The sequence below is a fragment of the Cebidichthys violaceus genome, unplaced genomic scaffold (genome assembly GCF_023349555.1).
Source record: "Cebidichthys violaceus isolate CVI_PGR_0920_01 unplaced genomic scaffold, fCebVio1.0.p SCAF_7, whole genome shotgun sequence".
NCBI classification, from domain to species: domain Eukaryota; kingdom Metazoa; phylum Chordata; class Actinopteri; order Perciformes; family Stichaeidae; genus Cebidichthys; species Cebidichthys violaceus.
In genome coordinates, this window is record NW_027176927.1 from 2,253,536 (window position 1) to 2,273,326 (window position 19,791).

The 19,791-nt window shown below is 40.0% G+C and overlaps 1 protein-coding gene across 1 annotated transcript in view; it reads left to right on the plus strand.

Annotated features, from left to right (window-relative positions):
• The window catches only part of myom3 (myomesin 3), a 53,397-nt gene that overhangs the window by 23,197 nt on the left and 10,409 nt on the right, over window positions 1-19,791 (plus strand). Inside the window, exons 11-21 of the mRNA XM_068735345.1 lie at window positions 1,634-1,775; window positions 3,574-3,773; window positions 5,597-5,650; window positions 7,575-7,702; window positions 10,538-10,721; window positions 11,523-11,697; window positions 11,885-12,006; window positions 13,142-13,329; window positions 16,561-16,687; window positions 18,689-18,870; window positions 19,140-19,254. Coding sequence (XP_068591446.1) covers window positions 1,634-1,775; window positions 3,574-3,773; window positions 5,597-5,650; window positions 7,575-7,702; window positions 10,538-10,721; window positions 11,523-11,697; window positions 11,885-12,006; window positions 13,142-13,329; window positions 16,561-16,687; window positions 18,689-18,870; window positions 19,140-19,254 — 1,617 coding nt within the window. The remainder of the gene's footprint in view (window positions 1-1,633; window positions 1,776-3,573; window positions 3,774-5,596; window positions 5,651-7,574; window positions 7,703-10,537; window positions 10,722-11,522; window positions 11,698-11,884; window positions 12,007-13,141; window positions 13,330-16,560; window positions 16,688-18,688; window positions 18,871-19,139; window positions 19,255-19,791) is intronic.

The following is a 19,791-nucleotide window of genomic DNA, read 5'->3' on the forward strand; positions in this document are numbered from 1 at the left end:
TAAAGGAAATATTCTAAAATAAAGTATGAAAATGAATTAAAGCAGGAACTGTAGATAGCATGATAGATAGCTGATCTACCAAAAGATGCCTGTCTAATTTCAATACCTCATCATTTATTCTATTTATCTGGTGAGAATAAAAGCTATGTACATGTGGGTTTTTGGAGTTGGGTCATCACTGACATCCTGAAATGGCAAACAACTCCTTTAAAGATGTTCTGTATAAAGATCACATCTGTCCTGGGCAGGCCTTTAAATAGCTGTCACAACAGATCACATCAGAAACCCCTTCTAATGCTGAATGGTGTCTCTAAACTGCCGGCCAATCTGCAATTCAAATGGTATGCTTCATTCTGAAGTGATCTATCCGCTGTTTGAAAAACCTGACAAATGCTTTTGGAGTGACCTCGAGACCCTTGCATACCAACATACCTGTGTGTTTTTTAGAGGGTGGAATCATCATTTGTTGTCCCAAACTGGATAAATGGTGTTTTGATTGTAACCTTCACTCAAAACACTATTTGCATTCACCACATTTTGGGGTCTACTTTCATTTCCTGTCAGCGAACTTCCCTGATTCATACAGGGGAATTGCACCATCAATCATGCTGTTCTGCTGCAGAGGGCTTGTTAACTTTGTTCGGCTGAAACTATATTTTCTTCACAGGCTGCTATTTTCTCTCGTACATTGTTTGCCGCATGCAAATAAAGCAGAGAAACAGCCCCACTTGACTCATCAAACATTTGAAATGTACCCGGGCAGCTCTGCAAAGAGGCTTGGCATCTTTCGATATAATGCCAGTGCTTACTCCTGTATGTATTGCACCTTAACAGCCGCAATCACAGTAGAATGTGCACTGAATCATTCATGAACTTGGTATGCGCATACCTAAAGATCTTACTAGTCCAAACACACACATGTTCGCCAACACTTTTATGTAAAAATTGGCTCAGGTCTCTCTCTCCCTCTTATTAAGGAGCTTCTTTACCAGAGCTGGAGGTACTAATTAGTGAATCAGCGAACTTTCCTGCTTCTGGGTTTTCTCCTTCATTCAGCCATCATATTTGCATTACAAATAGGCAGCACAGGCGAGCAAAAACAAATGAGAGAGAAGGAGGAAAAGGGAGGGTGAGGATGCAAATTAAAAACAGGAAAGAGATGAGCTTGATGTTGGCTTGAGTCTTTTGTTGAAAAAGGCATCTATTCCCAGCCTCAAGAAAAGGTTTGGGAACACATCCAGTCGCTTCAAACCGCTTAGCATAATTTCCTCATTAAATTGTTCTGCCTTCTCTCTATGGCCTCACATCCACTGGTTGTGATTTTATAGAATATGTTGAGCAACATATGTTAATATGTTATTTCCTCCGGCCTTTGCCATCACTTTTCAAATAATACGTGGAAGCCATAAGCCTCAACTCCTTAATACCAAAATGGCATTTTCCTCTCTTGCATGTTTCACATCACTTTTCTCTCTGACACTCATTTCTTTTTGCCGATTTTCAATTTCAGACTCATATCCATCTCCTATTTGTGTAATTCCTCACTTTGCTTTTTTTTCCGTGCAAAATATTCCTTCCAAAGTATTTGGTTGTTTTCTGCTCTCCCTGACTCTCTCTCCCCCTCATGCTGCAGATGCATCAGCTGCAGTGCTGGGAGGCCCCGCTTCTCCTCTGGCTGTCCAGGTGTCTGATGTCAACAAGGACTACGTCTTCCTCACCTGGCAGCCACCCAGTGCTGATGGAGCCTCACCTGTGGATGGTTATTATGTGGAAAGGTGAGTGAGCCTGAATCTCTGAATTTTCTTCACTTCTCTGGCAACTAAGTTTGATTGTCGAGCTAGTCGAGAAGCTGTCAAATGGTCGTGTGATTTTGAACACTAAGTGTGATTGCAAACTTTCAATAACACAAAACATATTAACCGGCGTCGGCTTCTAGAAAATGAATCACAAGACTTCAGCAGATGAATTGAATCATAATGATCATCATTAGCAACTAATGATGAGATTCATTATTAAGTAATCTGACGATTATTTTCTCCATTACCCAACTAAACATTTGGTGTATAAAATTAACGAACATTGTGCCCAATGAATGCCCAAGCTGACAAAAATTCAGTTGAAAAGCCAAAGATGTTTACTTTGCTGTCACATTAGACACAGAAAAGCTGCAAATCTTTCAAAGAGAGAAACTGGAACTAGAGATTATGAAGCATTTTTGATTGAAAATAGGTGCTGATCATTTTTTTGTCGTTTGACTAAATGATCATTCGAAATCTGATTTGTTAAAATAATACAAAAAATTACTTATTTTTTAACTTTCAACTTCATTATTGTTGAAAGTTGATTAATCTACTTTATTTACTATTCTGTATATTTTTTCACATTTAGAATGTCAGATTATTAGAATCTATTCATTACTGCTTTATTGATTTGTCAATACATTTTTTATCAGTTAGTTAATAATAATAAACTTGCAGTAAAATCTGCCTTTAATTACATATGGTTGATTTTATATGTATTTAATATTGCATTTGTGCTTCAGTAGAATTTTTTTTTAGAGTATTGATGAAAAGTCTTTTGACTGCATTTGATTTTCCACTGCCAGGAATATCCAGAACAAAGAATAGATCTCTCACAGTGAACTCACATTGATTTAAGAAATAAATAATAATAAAAAGTCTTATTTTAGATCGTATTTACCGCCATTTCCTGTATTGCAAGTCAACAAAACAGTAAGTTTATCCTGCTGAACCTCGTCTTGCTCTGCATGCTGCTGTGGAGGAAATTCGATTAGGGCAGGTAAAAATGGCCAGCAGTTGTGTTGTATCCATTTGGCAGCGTTCACATGAGATGGATGGTATACATGGTAATTATCAGCCCTCAACACTATGTTAACAGCAGAGTCAAAGACTCCCGCAGGAGAACAGGTGCTGCACTTATCACTAACACCAATCAATCAATCAGGATTGTCCTGTATGTGAGTTTACATATGTGTGTGTGTGTGTGTGTGTGTGTGTGTGTGTGTGTGTGTGTGTGTGGGTGAGTAAAAACCTGTTAATTTGTGCATTTGTAAGTGTGTCTTTGCTAAATGGAAGTCAAGCTTGTCTATTTGCATATGTGTGTTTGTGTTCCTGCATACCTTCTTTATTCAGTGTAGAAGACTTCTGAATGTTTTGGGGGTTTTGGGTGAGGCGAGGATAACATAAGATACCTAGTTCCCTAGCAACCTCCTTATGGTTAGAAAACTGCACTCTTTTTGTCTTTTTTGCAAGTTGCAACAGTTTGTTGTGAATGTTATATAATCTGAGCTCGCATTCTGCTTTAAAAGCCAGTTTTCACCGTTTGGAGGCCCATTATTCTTCCATGTCGGTGTCTGGTCCCAATTATGGGTCTAGGTGGGATATTTACTGACTAAAATGTAGCCTAAAATGCTTTCAAATTGTTTCCATAATGTTACACCCTGCATACTGAACACAGCATTATGTGTTTTGTTCTTTGTTTACCTCTTATTTAAATGTCTCTCTCTCTCTCTCTCTCTCTCTCTCTCTCTCTCTCTCTCTCTCTCTCTCTCAGATATGACCTCCGTGAGGGTGAGTGGGTGCGCTGCAATGTGCATATTCAGAAAAGTTGCCACTACCCGATGTTTGGGCTCAAGGAAGGAACTCTGTACCAGTTCAGAGTTCGTGCTGTTAACCAGGCTGGAGCAGGACGCCCCTCCAAGGCTACGGAGCCCGTCCGCACCGCAGACCCCCTGGAACACACCAGGACCATGGGTACCACATTACACACTCTGACAGTCTGACTGTGGCATGGCATAAACACCACCAGTAGATAAACACAAATTGGTGACAAATTTAAAGGAAAAAACAACAACACCTGTTTGGTTCAAACAAAGTTCATTAGTGGTGTGAAAGCAAAAACAGAACAACCACAAGATTTAGTGATTGTAGTTATGGGATTTTAGCATAAGTTAATAGGATGAATCATTATTAAATCAGTATGCTAGTCATGAAATTTCCTCTCAAGGAATGTATGCTTCATCATCTAGTAGCCACGTAGGCTTTTCAATCAGACAAGCTATTAAAAACAGAGGCGTGCTGAGCTTATGTCCCACACCGTGTTCCAGATTCCTTATAAAAAGTGAGTGAAATAAGTAGCGGTCACACAACTGTCCCCCCTGTTATGTTACATTACAAGATGCAGTTTATATTATTAATGCTTGTACTCACTTATTTATTCGTGAGCTCGATTGAGAGGATAAATAAACACATGGTGCAGTAAAAGTGCAGCATGGCCTGCTGTTAATCCCCAAATTCTGATCACCTGATCGCCTCAGCTGACGCTGTCTATTGCAATCGCCCAAACTGTCCCATCAGTACCTATCAGTTCACATTACTTCATGTTTTCCTTGCCCTGGACCAGGCGGAAATCTCCAGTTCTGAAAAGTGAAGCCAATGAGGAAGTGCCCTAAACTTGCATTTTCTCTACTGGCCATCAGGGGGCGAACCCTCTGGTTGGGAAAAAAAAAGTCTGGTTGTATAGAAGTCGATGAGGAAATGACACTAGTTCTTACTTGATTTATTACCTCAGGAAACGTTGTAAACATGAGTTTATGTGACGACAGCCAAAAACCAAGATGGCGATGGCCAGAATGCCAAACTCAAGGCTATAAAACCGCAGTCCACAAATCATATGACGACGTCACGACGACTACACCACCACTTGGGGTACATTTTCCAAGTCTAAAGAAATCTACTGGAGGGATGAACACCATTCTTGCATCTGTCTTTTGATGATGGTGGTGTTGCTGTCTAATACGTTGCTTTAAAATCTTCCATAAGTAGAGGAGAGATCTGGGACTGTGAGGGTCATAGCACACAATTCACATCATTTTCACATTCCTCAAATTATTCAGCAACACATCGTGCCCTTATTTATTCAGGTTTTTACCTTTAATTTGTCACTTTGCATCTGCTACTACAAAGAGCATCAGCAATGTGTCAACCACTCAATCCTGCTGTTAAATCGCCTCATCTGCCTCAGTTGCTGTGTTTACACCTGCAAACTATCAGCACCACCAGAGAAAACAGATGTGGATCTCATTTTATAACGCTTCAAGGTTCTTGCAGATGTTACTGCGACAGCTTCTTTGCAGCGACCTGCATTATAACACTTTTATCCTTAAGGGCTAAATGTGTTTAAGGTTGTGTTAAATACTTTACACAGTGGAGGGGTGATGCAGAGAGATGTCGTGTGGATCACTGAGTGTGTGCGGCTGTGAGTGTGTGTGTGTGTGTGTGTGTGTGTGTTAGAGGGAGGACAGATGGGCTCTGGTCCGACGCTGTGGATCATTAACCACAGATGAAGGACAGGCAGAAGGTTGACTTGCCTCCAGCCTGCTGTCCATCCTTCCATGTCGCTCCCTCTCATCTCTTTGTGTCTGTCTCTGGCTCTCTCACCGGTGGCTGCTCCTCTAACATTAGCGCTAATAGTGTTATCACGGGCGCTCATATAACTTCATTACACTGATACGAGGTCCCTCATGATTCCCTCTGCCCTCAACCTATCTCCCTTTCTGTCTCCCCCCGTTTCTCAGTGGTCAAAGTAGACAGAGGGAGGACGGTCACCATTACCAAAGATGACCTCGAAGGTGAGAATGCCGTATTTTTATTTCACCGTGTATAATTTACTCATAAAAAGAGCATGAACGCTGAGCATTTTCACCTGTGATTTGAAATAGCATCTATATTTTACTGGCACACAGGGTGCCGCCTCCTCGCCTTTAGGCTGCCTCGGGCTCATGGCTTAATGCATCTTCATATTATATTTAACAACGAGCTGCAGTAATTGTATATGGCTGAGGCAATGAGCGTTTCCCCCATTTGCAGAAGTGAAAAGAATGAACAATCCCCGGTGGTGTCCTGGTAAATGCACATAATGGCCCGAGGAAGTGTGAATGCCTGTGAAGAGGACTGCTAACCTTGGCAATGTAACTCAAAGACAGAGATGAAGGGAGAGGAGGAGGAAGATGTTTTCGACGAGGCAACAAGAAAATAAATGTAGCATAGACAGTGCATTCATGCTTTCTTTATCCTGCTCTTTAATGGAGCAGAAAGTATGTGTGTGTGTGTGTGTGTGTGTGTGTGTGTGTGTGTGTGTGTGTGTGTGTGTGTGTGTGTGTGTGTGTGTGAAATAAAGAGAGAAAGCATGCATGCATGTGGGTTTGTGTGCAGCTTTAATCCAAGTTATCAGATGACAGAGAGAGAAAGATACATTCAAGCAAATACACATTTGAAATGCTTTTTTAAAATCTACCAAATACCAGAGGTGTCGACTCGAGTCACATGACTTGGACTCGAGACAGGTAGAGAGTCACAAATGTTATGAATTTAGACTTGACTTAATGAAAAAAGGCTCAAAACTCGACTTGGATTTTAACGGCAATGACTCATGTATTTTGTTTGAAAAGTGTGCCGCAAATCAATTGATTTCCTGAATCCTTTTTATGTTAACGCTATTTATTCCCAGGAAACAATGAGCTTGAGTCCGTCCAAAGTTGAAGATTAAGCCAATACCTGAAGCTAAAACGTTATACCTTGTTTATCTTGTTAAACCGGTACAGGAATGTAAGAATGACAAGTTGTGGTTTTATGGGGAGCTATTTGCTGGACCTATTTATTCATGCAATGCTAATCCTGTCCTGGCTCCAGCTTCATACTTAACATACAAACACGAGAGTGGTATCGATCTTCTCATCTAACTCTCAGCAAGAAAGTGGATACCCAAAATTTCAAACTATTCCTTTCAATAAAATATTATGTAAAATACTAAATAAAACTTGAACGGGTCAAAAAGAAAGATTATTTCAAAACAGTTACCTCTTGCATGTTTCAAAGACTATTATTTCAGGTTACATTCCAGTTACATGTTGACCTTAAATATCTTTATATACATTTCTTTAGCCTCATGTTTAGAATCATTGTCCTGAGTCGTACACTGTTCACCCAACGTGGATGTGAACATCCACCTCACCCTAAAAATGAAACATCAGCACTTTAACCTTATAGTCATGGTTTCATTTCAAAGGTGCTTGAGTGCAGAGCTACTGCACAGAAAAATATTACTGCATACCACACACACACACACACACACACACTCACACAGGCTTGCTACTTCTACCCCTTCTTATATACAGTCTATGCTTCTACCAGATCAGCTTCTTTCATTTCACTGCACTCTCTTTGCTCTGGAGTTCCTCTCTGATCCACCCTGCAGCTCTATAGCTCTTCAGGGGATACAAACAAAGACTTACAAAAAGACAGACGGGCACAAAAACGCAAGACTTTTGACTAAATCTGAACGCTTCCATTGTCCTTGAATCACTTGGAGAGTCATTGAAAGTGTGCTGACTCAACACATCTGGCTGTATGTTATCAGATATCCTTATATATTAGGAATGGAGGTGAATTTTGGGGCAGTAAGGATTCCACATTCTCACTGACCTTGTTCTAACTTGTTTTCTTTGTCCACCTCTTCCTCCTCCTCCTCCTCCTCTTCCTCTCTTTGCCCTGCAGGTCAGGTCAAAGCTCCTTTCCCTCCCACCAATGTCCACGCCTGTGAGGTGAGCGATACCTACGTGGTGCTGAGCTGGACCGAGCCTGAACCCAGAGGCAGGGAGCCGCTCACCTTCTACGTGGAGCGGGTCAGTCTATACTCACACACACACACACACGTATATATCACAGTAACTCTGGGGAGCTTGGTTGATGACAGTTGTCCCCTTATCCTTCACCTAAACATAACCCCTGTCCTCCTAATGGACAACTTGCTGAAACTGGCTTAAAATAGGTCATCCTTTTTTTCTGACTGAAGTTGATTATAATATTGTCGTTTTATGATACTTAAGTTTGGGAGAGCAGTGAAGGTTTTGAAAGCTGGTGCATTCAAGGAAGCAACAAAATCTGATATTTGAGAGTAGGCTTCTATCCTTTAACTGTGTTGTAATGGAGAACTTTGGTGATTTGTCATTAAAAAAATGGTTTCTTCCAAAGCTCAGATCCTGCTGCCTAATAGGGCAAAGTTTTTTGTTTTTTTTTTAAAACATTCACATAAAAGTTTAAGGTTCTCTTTGCCAAACTGTGTAGCAATATGTCTGTAAAGGTTCATCTCAGTCATTGAGGTAATGCAATGTCTGGAGAAAGGGATGATGAAAATCACTGGTCTGGAGTGTTGATTGAAGATGTTTTATTGTTTATCAAAAATGCTTCTTCAGTTTCTCTTCAGGTCGGAAAAAGCCTTTAAAGGTCAAACTTCTTAAATCCATTGAAGTCATTTTTGACTGCAAGACATCACACCATCACAGACTGCTCACAACTGCATGACTGCAAAGTAATAAATAAAATAATAAATGGCTGCCTTGAAGGTGGGAAATTAATCTAAGAATGTATTATAGCTGTGAAAATTGGGCAGCAGTTATGTAATATAGACATGATTTTTAGGTTAAGCGGCTGTACATTTTAATTGAAAATAGGTCAGATGGTTTTGTGTAATTTTTTTTGCGTAAGGGGTCGCTTGTAGTGACAAACCAACAGATTTTTCACCAAAATCTGTAGTCTCTCTCAGCTTTAGGAGGTGTTTTAGTATCTTTCAACTCATTGTTTTGGTTACTTCAATTTTTTTTAATGTCAAAAGCTCTTTTGTCTTCATTAGTATAGAAAACAAGAAAGCACACACACACAAAGAGGTATTCAAGCAGTCAGATACAGACATGCTATCTCTTATACACAAGATCACGTGTACAAGTATGAATATATTCAAACTCTAACCACCATTGTAATTAGTAACATACATCCACTGAGCACAAGGATCAATTTTCTTGCATCATCAGTTCCTCCATTCACTTGCTGGGTTTTGGCCGTCTGTTGCTGGAGCGTGAGCCAAATTAACAGCAGGCTCCTGACCGCAGCACTAATTAAAGAGACACAAGGAGGAAACACGCACACTTCTACCACTGTGTCAGTTTAAGTGGGAATTTGTGGACTCATTAAAAGTGAGCAGACCTTGATGTTACTTGCCTTTTGTTTGGTTTTCTGGCTTTCATACTTTCTAACTGGTGATTTAAAACTACCTGGACGTGGGATCTAAAGTTTTGGTTTCAAATAAGTCAAAAGTGAATTCTAGTTTGTAGTTAGTAGTGCATGCAGCACTGTTTTACTCTTGATGATGCATTTCTATAAAAGAAACAGCTTATAGTGCGATTTTTCAAATTGCAGTGTTCAAAAGAATACCAAAATAACATTTTCTTCCAACAAATCAAAGTGTGGGGGCTGACCTGTTCATTACAACAATAAAGGGCTTCAGCTTTCCAATATCAACCCATACACCCAGCTTCTATAGCTCCAATAATCAGAAAACTGCCATAGGAAATAGATTTTTATTGGACTTTTGCCGTGGTAATAAAACTGTCAAATCTGTCAAAGGCACCTGAAATTACTAAAGTCTGCTGCTTCACTGCTTAAATAATGAGGTGAACATTCAAATATCCCCTTCGCCCCTTGAGCAAGCACTTTATAATCCCTGATCTCTTTAATGTACCCTTTTGTTAGGTTTTCTTCTTCAAACAGGGAGCTAGGGAAGGAAATAATGGTAACTCTGAGGAGGCTAACAGAAAAGTAAACGCAGACTATGAAATAGAGAAGGTTATTGTCATATAGCTTCATTAGCTGAAACGATTAATTGACAAAGATGAAGAAAGACGTCAATGTGAGGTGGTGGTTGTCCACAATTTACCTACAGTACATGTCCATCTGTCTTTTTGGCTACATCTTGGCATATCTGTTTTGTTTTTTTCTCAATCTGGGGATTTGTTTACATCTGCACATTTGTTTGCCTTTCTGAAACTGAAGATGTCTTTCTCTGCCAGTCACACCAGACTGCTGATCTTTATTTCTCTTTGCTCTTGTCTGCAATATAAGTGGTTTACTACAAAACAAATTAATCGCCAGTTAAAGGTGCAAGCATTTCCATTGCCTCTAAACGGCTCTCAAACATGTCGTCGGCTGAGCCGGCTAATGGTGCTAACAGCGCTAACAGTGCAAACTACAGCAAAAGTGCTTACGAAGCTGTTTATCTGAAGGGAGGGTGGGCGCTACGCTACGCTTCCGCTGCAACGTTTTCAGCTGTTACGCCTGTATGAGAGCAGTGCAGAGCTGTAAACTAAAGTTAGCTAGCCGGGCATGCTCAAATGCACGAACATGCACTAAAAGGGTGTGCGGACCGCCCCGCTATGTCAATCAAGCAATGAGAAGCTCATATATTTACATAGCAAATAGTAGTTTGCTGCTATATTAATGCTCTGAATCCAGATTTTTGCAACCACACAGTAACTGATTATGCAAGAGTATTTGGCAGTCCTGGCAGGTTGACTCCTCCAACATGTCTGAAGGAGACTGAATAATGAACATGTCCTTGAGATAGATGTAGATAGTGCTTTGAAATTATCTTTGTGTCTTTTTTTTCTTTCTTTTTTTTTGATCAGTCCCTGGCAGGGAAGAACAGCTGGGAGCTGGCCAGTCTGGACATGGAGGTAAACTCTCCCAGGTTCTCAGTGTTCGACCTGTCCAAGGGCAAGCAGTACTGCTTCAGAGTGCGCTCCATCAACAAGTACGGAGTCAGTGACCCCTCTGAGCCGAGTGCACCGATCTCCTTGGGAAAGCCACAAGGTGAGAAATGTGCTACGTACGATACTGTAACCATCAATTACTCTGCCTGTGAAGGTCAATTGGATTTTGTAGTAGTGATCTACTGTAGTTGTGCGAACATAGATCATCATAACAGATAAAGTTCACCTATATTCTCTGGGGATTTCTTAACTTTGATTTGTCCTGTAAGACCATCTGCCTGCTTGTGTAGCTGCACACTCAGGATCACAACTTGCACAGTTATACCTTGGGTTTGATAATAATAATAACAGTAATTTGTGTAGTGATAATCTATGTTTCATAGCCTGCAACTCAAAGGAAACTGGAAGAAGTACTCAGATCCCATATAAGTGAAAGAAGCAATACTGCAGTGTAAAAATACCTGCCTCAAAATTTGGGAAATTGACTCATGATACAGCATTGCCCCTTTTAGAGTGTTCAATTATTACATACTAGATCTTAATGATGTATTTCTTAACATATAAGCAGTAATGTTGTAGCTGTTTCATTGGAGCTCATTTTAACTACTCTATATACTGATGGCAAGTTTTATTTGTAACAATGCATCATTGTGTTTGATGATCCTATTCTATATAATAATCTGAAAAGTAGCTGATAACTAGTTGTCAAATAGGGTGGTTAAAGAGCAATATTTATCTGTAAAATGACGAGGAATAGAAGTATAAAGTATCCTAAAATGGAAATATTTCTCTAGATAAGACTTAAAGTTCTGTGGGAATTTTCCAAAATCAAAGGAAGAGTGGATTGAATTCTCTTTTATTGAACTTCCATTTGATGATTTAAGTTTCTGATATCCATCAGCGGTGCCAGCTCCACCTCACTCCGTCATGGCCGTCAGAGACACGGACACCTCGGTGCTGCTCCTGTGGCAGGAGCCCAAAGAAAAGGACGACATCCTGGGATACTACTTGTACTACAGTGAAATTGGCAAACAAGAGTGGAAGACTGTCAACAACAAGCCTGTTACCAAAACCAGGTAGTAGGGACAGATAAGCTAAAACATTGTCTCAGAATGTTTTATTGTCATGTTTCTGTCTAAACAGAAAAATAAAGAATAGTTACAGCAAAAAAACAACAACAGTATCAATACAGCCAGGTAATTACATGGAGCTAAAGGTGCAGCGGTTGATTCATCCTGCCTGAACCTCGTCTCATCTTCTCAGATTTACAGTTCATGGCCTCAAGAACCGAAAGGAATATGTGTTCAGGGTGAAGTCGGTGAGCCGAGCGGGAAACAGCAGCTATTCAGATGAGTCTCTCCCCATCCTCGTCAAATCAGCCATTTGTAAGTGTACCCTTGAGGTCCCAAAATAGTGGACATGAAATTTCTTTCAGGACACAATTCAAGGACATTCTCAAGTCTTTTCTAACTTGTTTACTTATCAAGCAACACTTGCACAGGTTTATTTTACAGCAGGTATGATTAAAATGTAGCATTTAAATGTATTCTTCTTTAAGGTTTTGTGCAGATTTGTTATTCTTATGCGCTGTACTCAAAACTAACACGGCAGGTAGATTCATGTTTTATTTCACATTAGAGACATTTCCTGTGTGATTGTGAGGTTAGATTTTAGACCAAAACGCATCTTTTCTTGGCATGTGAGATCAAATTATTTTACTTTTGCGCACTGAATGCCTTGGCCTCCTTTTGAGCTATCAGATTATTGACTCGATTTTAAAGTATATTCACAAGAGCTTTCCAAACAGACTCACTCATGCTTTGTAGTTTTCTTTCATAGCCTCAGGAGCATTGCATGCATGTCTCCAAAGTTGAAAAATGTGTACGCGTTACAGAATGTTTTTTGCATTCACCTTTCATAATAGCTTTATAGTTAAGACATGTATTTTTTCAAATCTTTTATTCAAGTTATACAGCTTATAATGTTGTCAAACAACACTGTTCAATGCTACTGGTACCATAGTTAACTTAGAATGTGCTCCTTCCACACGTCATGCTTGCTCTTATTGTGGTTGGTTTGTACTGTAGCTGTGTGGAGACGTACCTGCTGAAGAGCTGCTGACCCTTCGTACTTCCCGTGTTGCAGTCTCAGATAATGTGCTCTCTGCAGCCTGCAGTAAAGTGCAACGATGACTCATTCTGCTTGCCACTCACTCTTCAGAATATCCTCACATCTACTCTGCCACTCAGCCATTACCTGAGGATAAATGGCCTCTGTCCAATTCTTTGCAAGAAATTTATTTTTATCAAATAGAGTTTGAGATGAATATTTCTTTCCTTCTCATTGAGAAACGCTCAATATGAGCCTTTAGTTATGAATTTGCAACTCTAGGCTGGAGTTGTAGTCGGCCGGGGAGTTATTGGCATTTCTCGGTCCATTTAGCAAGAATAGGTGCCTTCTGAGATTCTCTCTGCTATCACTTATGTTTCCTTCTGTTTTAATCCCCTCTGCTTGATCCAGCCGTTCCCTCTGCTCCCTCTGCCATCGCCCTGCTACTGTGCACTGGATCAGAGATGGTGTTGGGCTGGAGGGCCCCCGCCCGTAACGGGGGAGACCCTGTGCGTGGGTACTACCTGGACCAGATGGAAGGGGGCATGAAAACGTGGAGGGAGGTCAACGTCAAGCCTGCCAAAGAGAGGCAGTTTAAGGTCAGTAATGCTCCAGCATGGTGCGATTATGATGTAGTCAGTCAGTCAGTCCACTCGTTGCTCCAGACTGAATCTCAACAACTGTTGGATAGATTGCCATGACATTTTGTACAAACATGTCTGGTGCCCAGAGGATCGATCCTACTGACGTTGATGATCCTCTCGCTTTTCCTGTAGCGCCACCAACAGGTTGACATTTTCGGGCTTTTTTTTTTTAAATATCTTGACAACTATTTGATGGTTTGTCCTCCTTATACAACTGTGAGATGGAACATTGGTACACATTTCTGTTTAAGGTCACAGACTGCCTCTTCATCTATGTTCTTTACTGACGGCAATAATGATTCGTAGCTGCAAGAGCTACACAGACATTTTGTTATCTCTTACTGTCTGTTGTCTTGCTATTTGTGTTCTTATGCTGCCATCAAGGCCAGGACCCCCTTGTAAAAGAGATTAAAAATTTCAATGGGAGTATCTTTTCTAAATTAAATAAAGATGAATTAAAATATAAAGTAAATACAATGGATTGGCACAATATATACCTGCAAAGCTAATGGCATTCCCATCATCCTCAGCTCTGCTTTTTTTGTTCTAATTAGCAACACTAACACGCTACACTAAGATTGTGAACATGAAATGGATTATACCTGCTAAACATCAGCATGTTAGCCATGTCATTGTGAGCATGTAGGAATGCCGACTTAAGCATTTAGGTCACAGCGTGTAAAGTCTCACAGAGCTGCCACCAAGGCTGGAGACTCTTGTTTCTAAGTGTATACTTTTCTCTTTTTTCTTTCACATCATATGCATGAAGCAATCTAGAAAGATGTTTTACATAATACACATGTGAACTTGCAGTATCCATAATGCACAACAATGTATTTTCTGTTCACTGAGAGTATGACAACAAATAATTCATTTTTCCACATTTAATGAAGGAGATGAAGGAGAAACAATCATTAAAAATCCCTCCAAGTAAGAGAGATATTTATTGTCACTACTACCAATAAGGGCTTACTTTAATATAATTATACAAACACAAAAACACAAGTTACCTCTCCTTTTAGCAGTGGCCTCAAAGTAATGGAAATATTTGTCAAAGCTCCAACATCCACATTGGCTGTGTCACTAGGCAACAAGCAGTGTCCATGGAGACCTGGAGCAAAGTTAAATCTTTAACCTGTCTCAGGGAGATTACAGGTGCTCCGTAATTAGACATTGTTCAAATGTGTTGTATGTGAGTGGTTGTTTTTAGCTCCTGGGAAAAACAATGACAAAGCCAATTAGAAAGAAAATGACTGTATAGGAAGATTAGCCCTGCATGTTGTGAAGTGCAGCGCCTTGAGGATTGGAGATCCTTCTGTCTGAAGGAACCCTCTGGTGAGAACATGCAGCTCCCCCTTTTGGGGTAAATTAGCTACTTCAACACCCTCACCATGTGCAGTGTCCACTTCCCACTGTTTTATGTTGCTATTTAAATCAGGCTGCTGACCTTCTAGATGCAATTTAGATACTAATTTGAATGTTGATCATTTTCCAGGTTGAAGGTGTGCAGAACATGTGAATGACTTTGCCATGAAGGATTCCACATCTAGATATCAGGATGTCACTGATCCTGCTTCATTAGAACAAAAACAAGGTTTTCTTTTTGGATTTAAATTCCACCACAAACCATCCAGTAGTTCACAGATTACTTACTTGAGTCAAATACCAACAAAACACTGTAAAATGACTTAATTGCAAGTAAAAGTCCTTAATTTAAAAACTTGAGAAAGTACAGAAGTATTATCAGCAGAATATACTTAAAAGGGACAGTTCACCCCAAACTTTGAAAGACATTTGTCCTATTAGCCATAGTGCTATTTATCAATCTACATTGTTTTGGTGTTAGTTGACTTGTTTTGGAGGTATCGGCCATAGAGATGTCTGTCTTCTCTCTAACTTAATGTGACTACATGGTAGTGCTCAAAGCAACAACAAACAAACTAACTCAACAGCAACGTCTCTTTCCAGAAATCATGACCTTCTTGTAAGCACTTTATAACTGCTCACGACAAGGGACTGTGGATTATCTTGAGTGACCGAACTATGATTTAAGTTTAGAAGAAGTAGAATAGAAATCTTTGGAACTGCTAACAACTCATAGACATCTGAAACATGACAGGGGCCCAACTACTAGCCAAACATGTTGGCAACCGCTGTTAAATGTTCTAAGCTTATCACATGTGTTTTAATGTAAAATCTTTTTTTAGCTGTCAGATGAGCATAGTGGAAAAAAATACTGCAATATTTCCCTCTGAAATGAAGCAGAGTAGGAATAAAAGAAGCATTAAATGGACATATGCAAGTAAAGTCAAAATAGCAGTTGAGAGCTGTACTTGGGTAAATGTACTTAGTTACTTCCAATCACTGCTAAATATAAATGGGGTATCAGGATTGCTGTATTGTGAGTGAGTTTGTCATGATGAAGCATATGTTGATGGTTTCAGTCTCCCAACAGTCAAACCTGCTGATGTTTCCCTGAGGAGAAAAGCTATATGTCAAATGAATCAAGTGGAGCCTGTTCGCCATCTAGTGGATGAAGGCTCTACTCTCCCCCACTTATTTTGGCAGACAACCTCTGCATTCCTCAGGGTGAACTGTATATATCGATCTGATAAGAAGGTTGTCGTTCTACCTAAATGTGGTTAGAAAAGGATCTATAGATAATGAAGGGACTGCTATAGGTGGTGGTGGTGGTGGTGTGTGTGTGTGTGTGTGTGTGTGTGTGGGGGGGGGGGGGGGGGGGGGGGGGGTTTAGATAGGCATTGCTATTACTGTGAAATAAGCTCCCACTGGTTGTGTCAATTAGTTGCCGGGAGCAGCAGCAAGTTCACAACCGTTCACTGAGGCGATAAGGGCCTTAAAGTCTAAGTGGCTGTGAATAGGAAGATCAATGAACGGATCAATAAGACTGAATCCCTTCTCTTCCCAAAGCCAAAGTGCCCCGAGGGCTCAGCAAAAAAATGCTGTTGCAGCAGCAGCAGCAGAGCTAATACCTTGTAAAATGCCTGCTTGAGTCTGGAGAGGTGTGACTGTACAAACAGGGAACTTTGGTCCTGTGCGATGTGCCAACTGATCCGTGTTTTCCTCGAAAGTCAATGTGAATGTTATTGATATGTAGGAAAGTTTTTATGCTGCATATACATTTTACAGTTGATGAGTTGTTCTGTGCCTGATGCAAATCTGTAGGTTTGCAACCTAACAAGTGGACACTTCTACCAATTCCGTGTGTTTGCTGCCAACATGGCCGGCGTGGGGAAGCCATCTGAGGCCAGTGAAGCTTTCCTGTGTGAGAAGTGGACCATGCCAGAGCCAGGTGAGGAGAAAATGTCACTTCGCTTTCAGAAATTACAGAGAAGATATCTCTGTGTCAATGTGTGACGGGTGCATTGGAGGGCTTACAAGTAAAAACCTTCCTGCACGGTATCTTGGTGCTTGTAGGATTATTTAAAAATCTCCATCAAACATGTTTCAAGACACATAAAATACTCTTCTTTGAATATTTTGTGTATCTTTTAAGGTTATTCCTAAAAAAAAACTTCAATTTCCATGTTAGTAAATGACATTTATCCCTACCTCATTAAAAACTCTAGAATATCTGAACATGCAAGTATTTTCCTTTTAAAACTTGAACTACTCAAGATGTTCTCTGACAGCTCCATTCTCAGTGTAGATGCACTGAAGGTTTCAGTTTTCCACACCACACTTGTGTAGGTTGCATGTTTGAGCAGGATTAGCTTCCAAACTTGCTTCTACATGCACGCGTTAAACTGAAGATAGCAGTGAGAAACTTTTCTCCTCGGTGAATGTGAGACGCATACGTCTTTTAGTTTAAGGGGACTTTGACATGAAATGAATCGTTTTCCAAATCATCCAATTATTTCAGAGCATTAGCATTGAGTATTTGAGCCTTTGCTATTAACACCCTGACCTGCAGTTTCTGCTAAAGGCTGTTAGTTCACAAAACTGAAAGTTTATTGACCCCGGCTTGGAAAGGGAGATTAGATAGATACAAAGACCATCCATCAACTGGAGGATCCATACCACTCTCTAACATTTTGTTTTTATTTAATTACACCATTAAAAGTACAAACAGTCTTCTCACAGCAAAATAGATTTAAAAAACGCATGTTATGCTATTAAAGTGCAAAATGCAATAATAAAAAGCCAAAGTGATATCCAAGAGTTAGAGGTAGATATCAGCTGCTCTGAAAAGTGGTGAATAAAAACAGATTCATATATTTTTTGTTACTTTTTATTAATAGTATAAATGTATTTTTTAAGTTACAGTCACACTTAAATCAATCTAGCGCTTAAGAAATAATGATGATTAACTTTTTTAAATATAAATGGCAGCATAGCAAAAAATGTACACATTAAAAATAGAGATTCTATATTAATCTCTGCTGTATTGTTGATGCAGTAACAATACTCAAAATAGTTTCCTTTGAATGAAAGATTTATTTGCACCTTTGCAACAAGGAACTCTGTCGTTTCCTGCCTCATCTTTGCTAGTTGTTGTATTCATGTGTCTTTAAACTGTAATTAAAATATAGATTACATGAAAAAACATCCACCAGCAAAAAAGTCCAGAAAAGAAGGAAGTCTGAAGGAGGCTCAGATGGAAATATCAACATTTCTATCAACTCCTCTCTTCTCTCATTTGGACTGTGGACAGTAAGAAAACAATCTTTAGATTTGAGCCTGAAACAATAAAAATGTGGGGGGGCATAGATAGGATTTTAAAAGGTGAAATCACACCCATTGTATTATTATTACAAACGCATACTGTATTTGCACACACACACACACACACACACACACACACACACATTCAAAGTCACTCCAGTATGTGTTGGTTCAGCAGTTATGGCCCGCTCCTCTAAGCTTCTTGTGACATTAATATTGAAAATGGAGAGAGGCTCTCTCACACATGCCACTTTTAAATAGCAGCTCATTAATCTTGGCAAATGGGCTTTCCCTTTGTGCCGTTAATAATTTAAAAGTGACCGAAAATCATTAAGCAAATTAACTACCAAGTGCCGGCATGCAGTCAGTGGGGGTAGATTAAGTAAAGTCACTGTACTCATTTTGACTTTAGTGTTGTTTCTGATTTGTTTTGTTATGACTTTCCAAGAAGTCCTGTGTGGTTTCATTTTATATGGTCACTGAGAGAATATATTTCCTTGTTTTTTTATTTCTTTGTGGGAATATTATTACAGTTTTTTGGCCACACACTCTGTTTTCCTTTTGCACTTGAAGCTCCCCTGCACCAAAGCATGGACCCTGATATACAGCATGTCTCCTCTCCTCTCAGGTTGTCCCTATGATGCGCAGTTCAGGGAGGTGAGAGACGGCTCCCTGGTGCTGTTGTGGGAGGCTCCGTTGTATGAGGGACGGAGCCCCGTCACTGGCTATTTCCTGGAAATCAGCCAGGGTGCCCAATCAGACAACTGGACTGCTTTGAATGAAAAGCCGATCTGTGACACACATTACAAGGTGAGTGAATGTTTACGAGCTTCAGTTCAAGATAACAAAAATGTATATTTAGGATTCATCCATTATCTGATCGGGCTAACTATTGCTGCGTTGTATAAAGTATGAGTGTATTTAATAACTGCAAGTGCCAGTAAATTATTAAATTATTATTACTCCAAAAACCCCATATTTCATTCCTCCAGTGTTTCTGTGGGTCTAAATGTTTAAATAGTCCTGATACATTATGACAATCAGCTGTAAATATTTGATGTGTTTCTTATGACATCCAGGTGTCTGGTCTTCAGACGGGTCAGACCTACCGTCTCCGTGTGTCGGCTGTCAATGAGGCTGGAGTGGGCTGTGCCTCCCTGCCCACTGAGCCGGTCACAGCTGAGGCCCGACCAGGTCAGCCAGCACGACTCCAGAAATACAAATATTGCAATAAAAAAGAAAAATCACCTCCATGGCTTGTTGGAGGCTTCTAGACATAAGATATATGATAATAGGGAAAGCCTCCACACACTCAAATCTGTGGAATCGTTATTTATTAAGTCAAGCTTTCAGGGACATTCATGGTTATACAAATAAAACATGACAAATGCTTTTCAAAGGACTGCTTAACACTTATTAACTTACTTATAAGTATGAAGCTTGAGCCAGTTAATTAGCTTAGCATAAAGACTGGAAACAGGGGGAAACAGCTAGCCTGGCTTTTCCAAGGGCGTCTGGCTCCAGCTTCATATTCAACAGACAGACATCAGAGTGATATCAATCTTTTCATCTTTTCATCTTGAACCATTCCTTTAAATGCATCTTTTCATGCCCAAACAGACATTGTCAACATCGGTTCTCTTTAATCAAGTGGTGATATCGCAAAAAGACATTGACATCATACAGGGTTTTGAACAAAATGAGTTCAAGCATTTGCAGGGAAAGAAATGA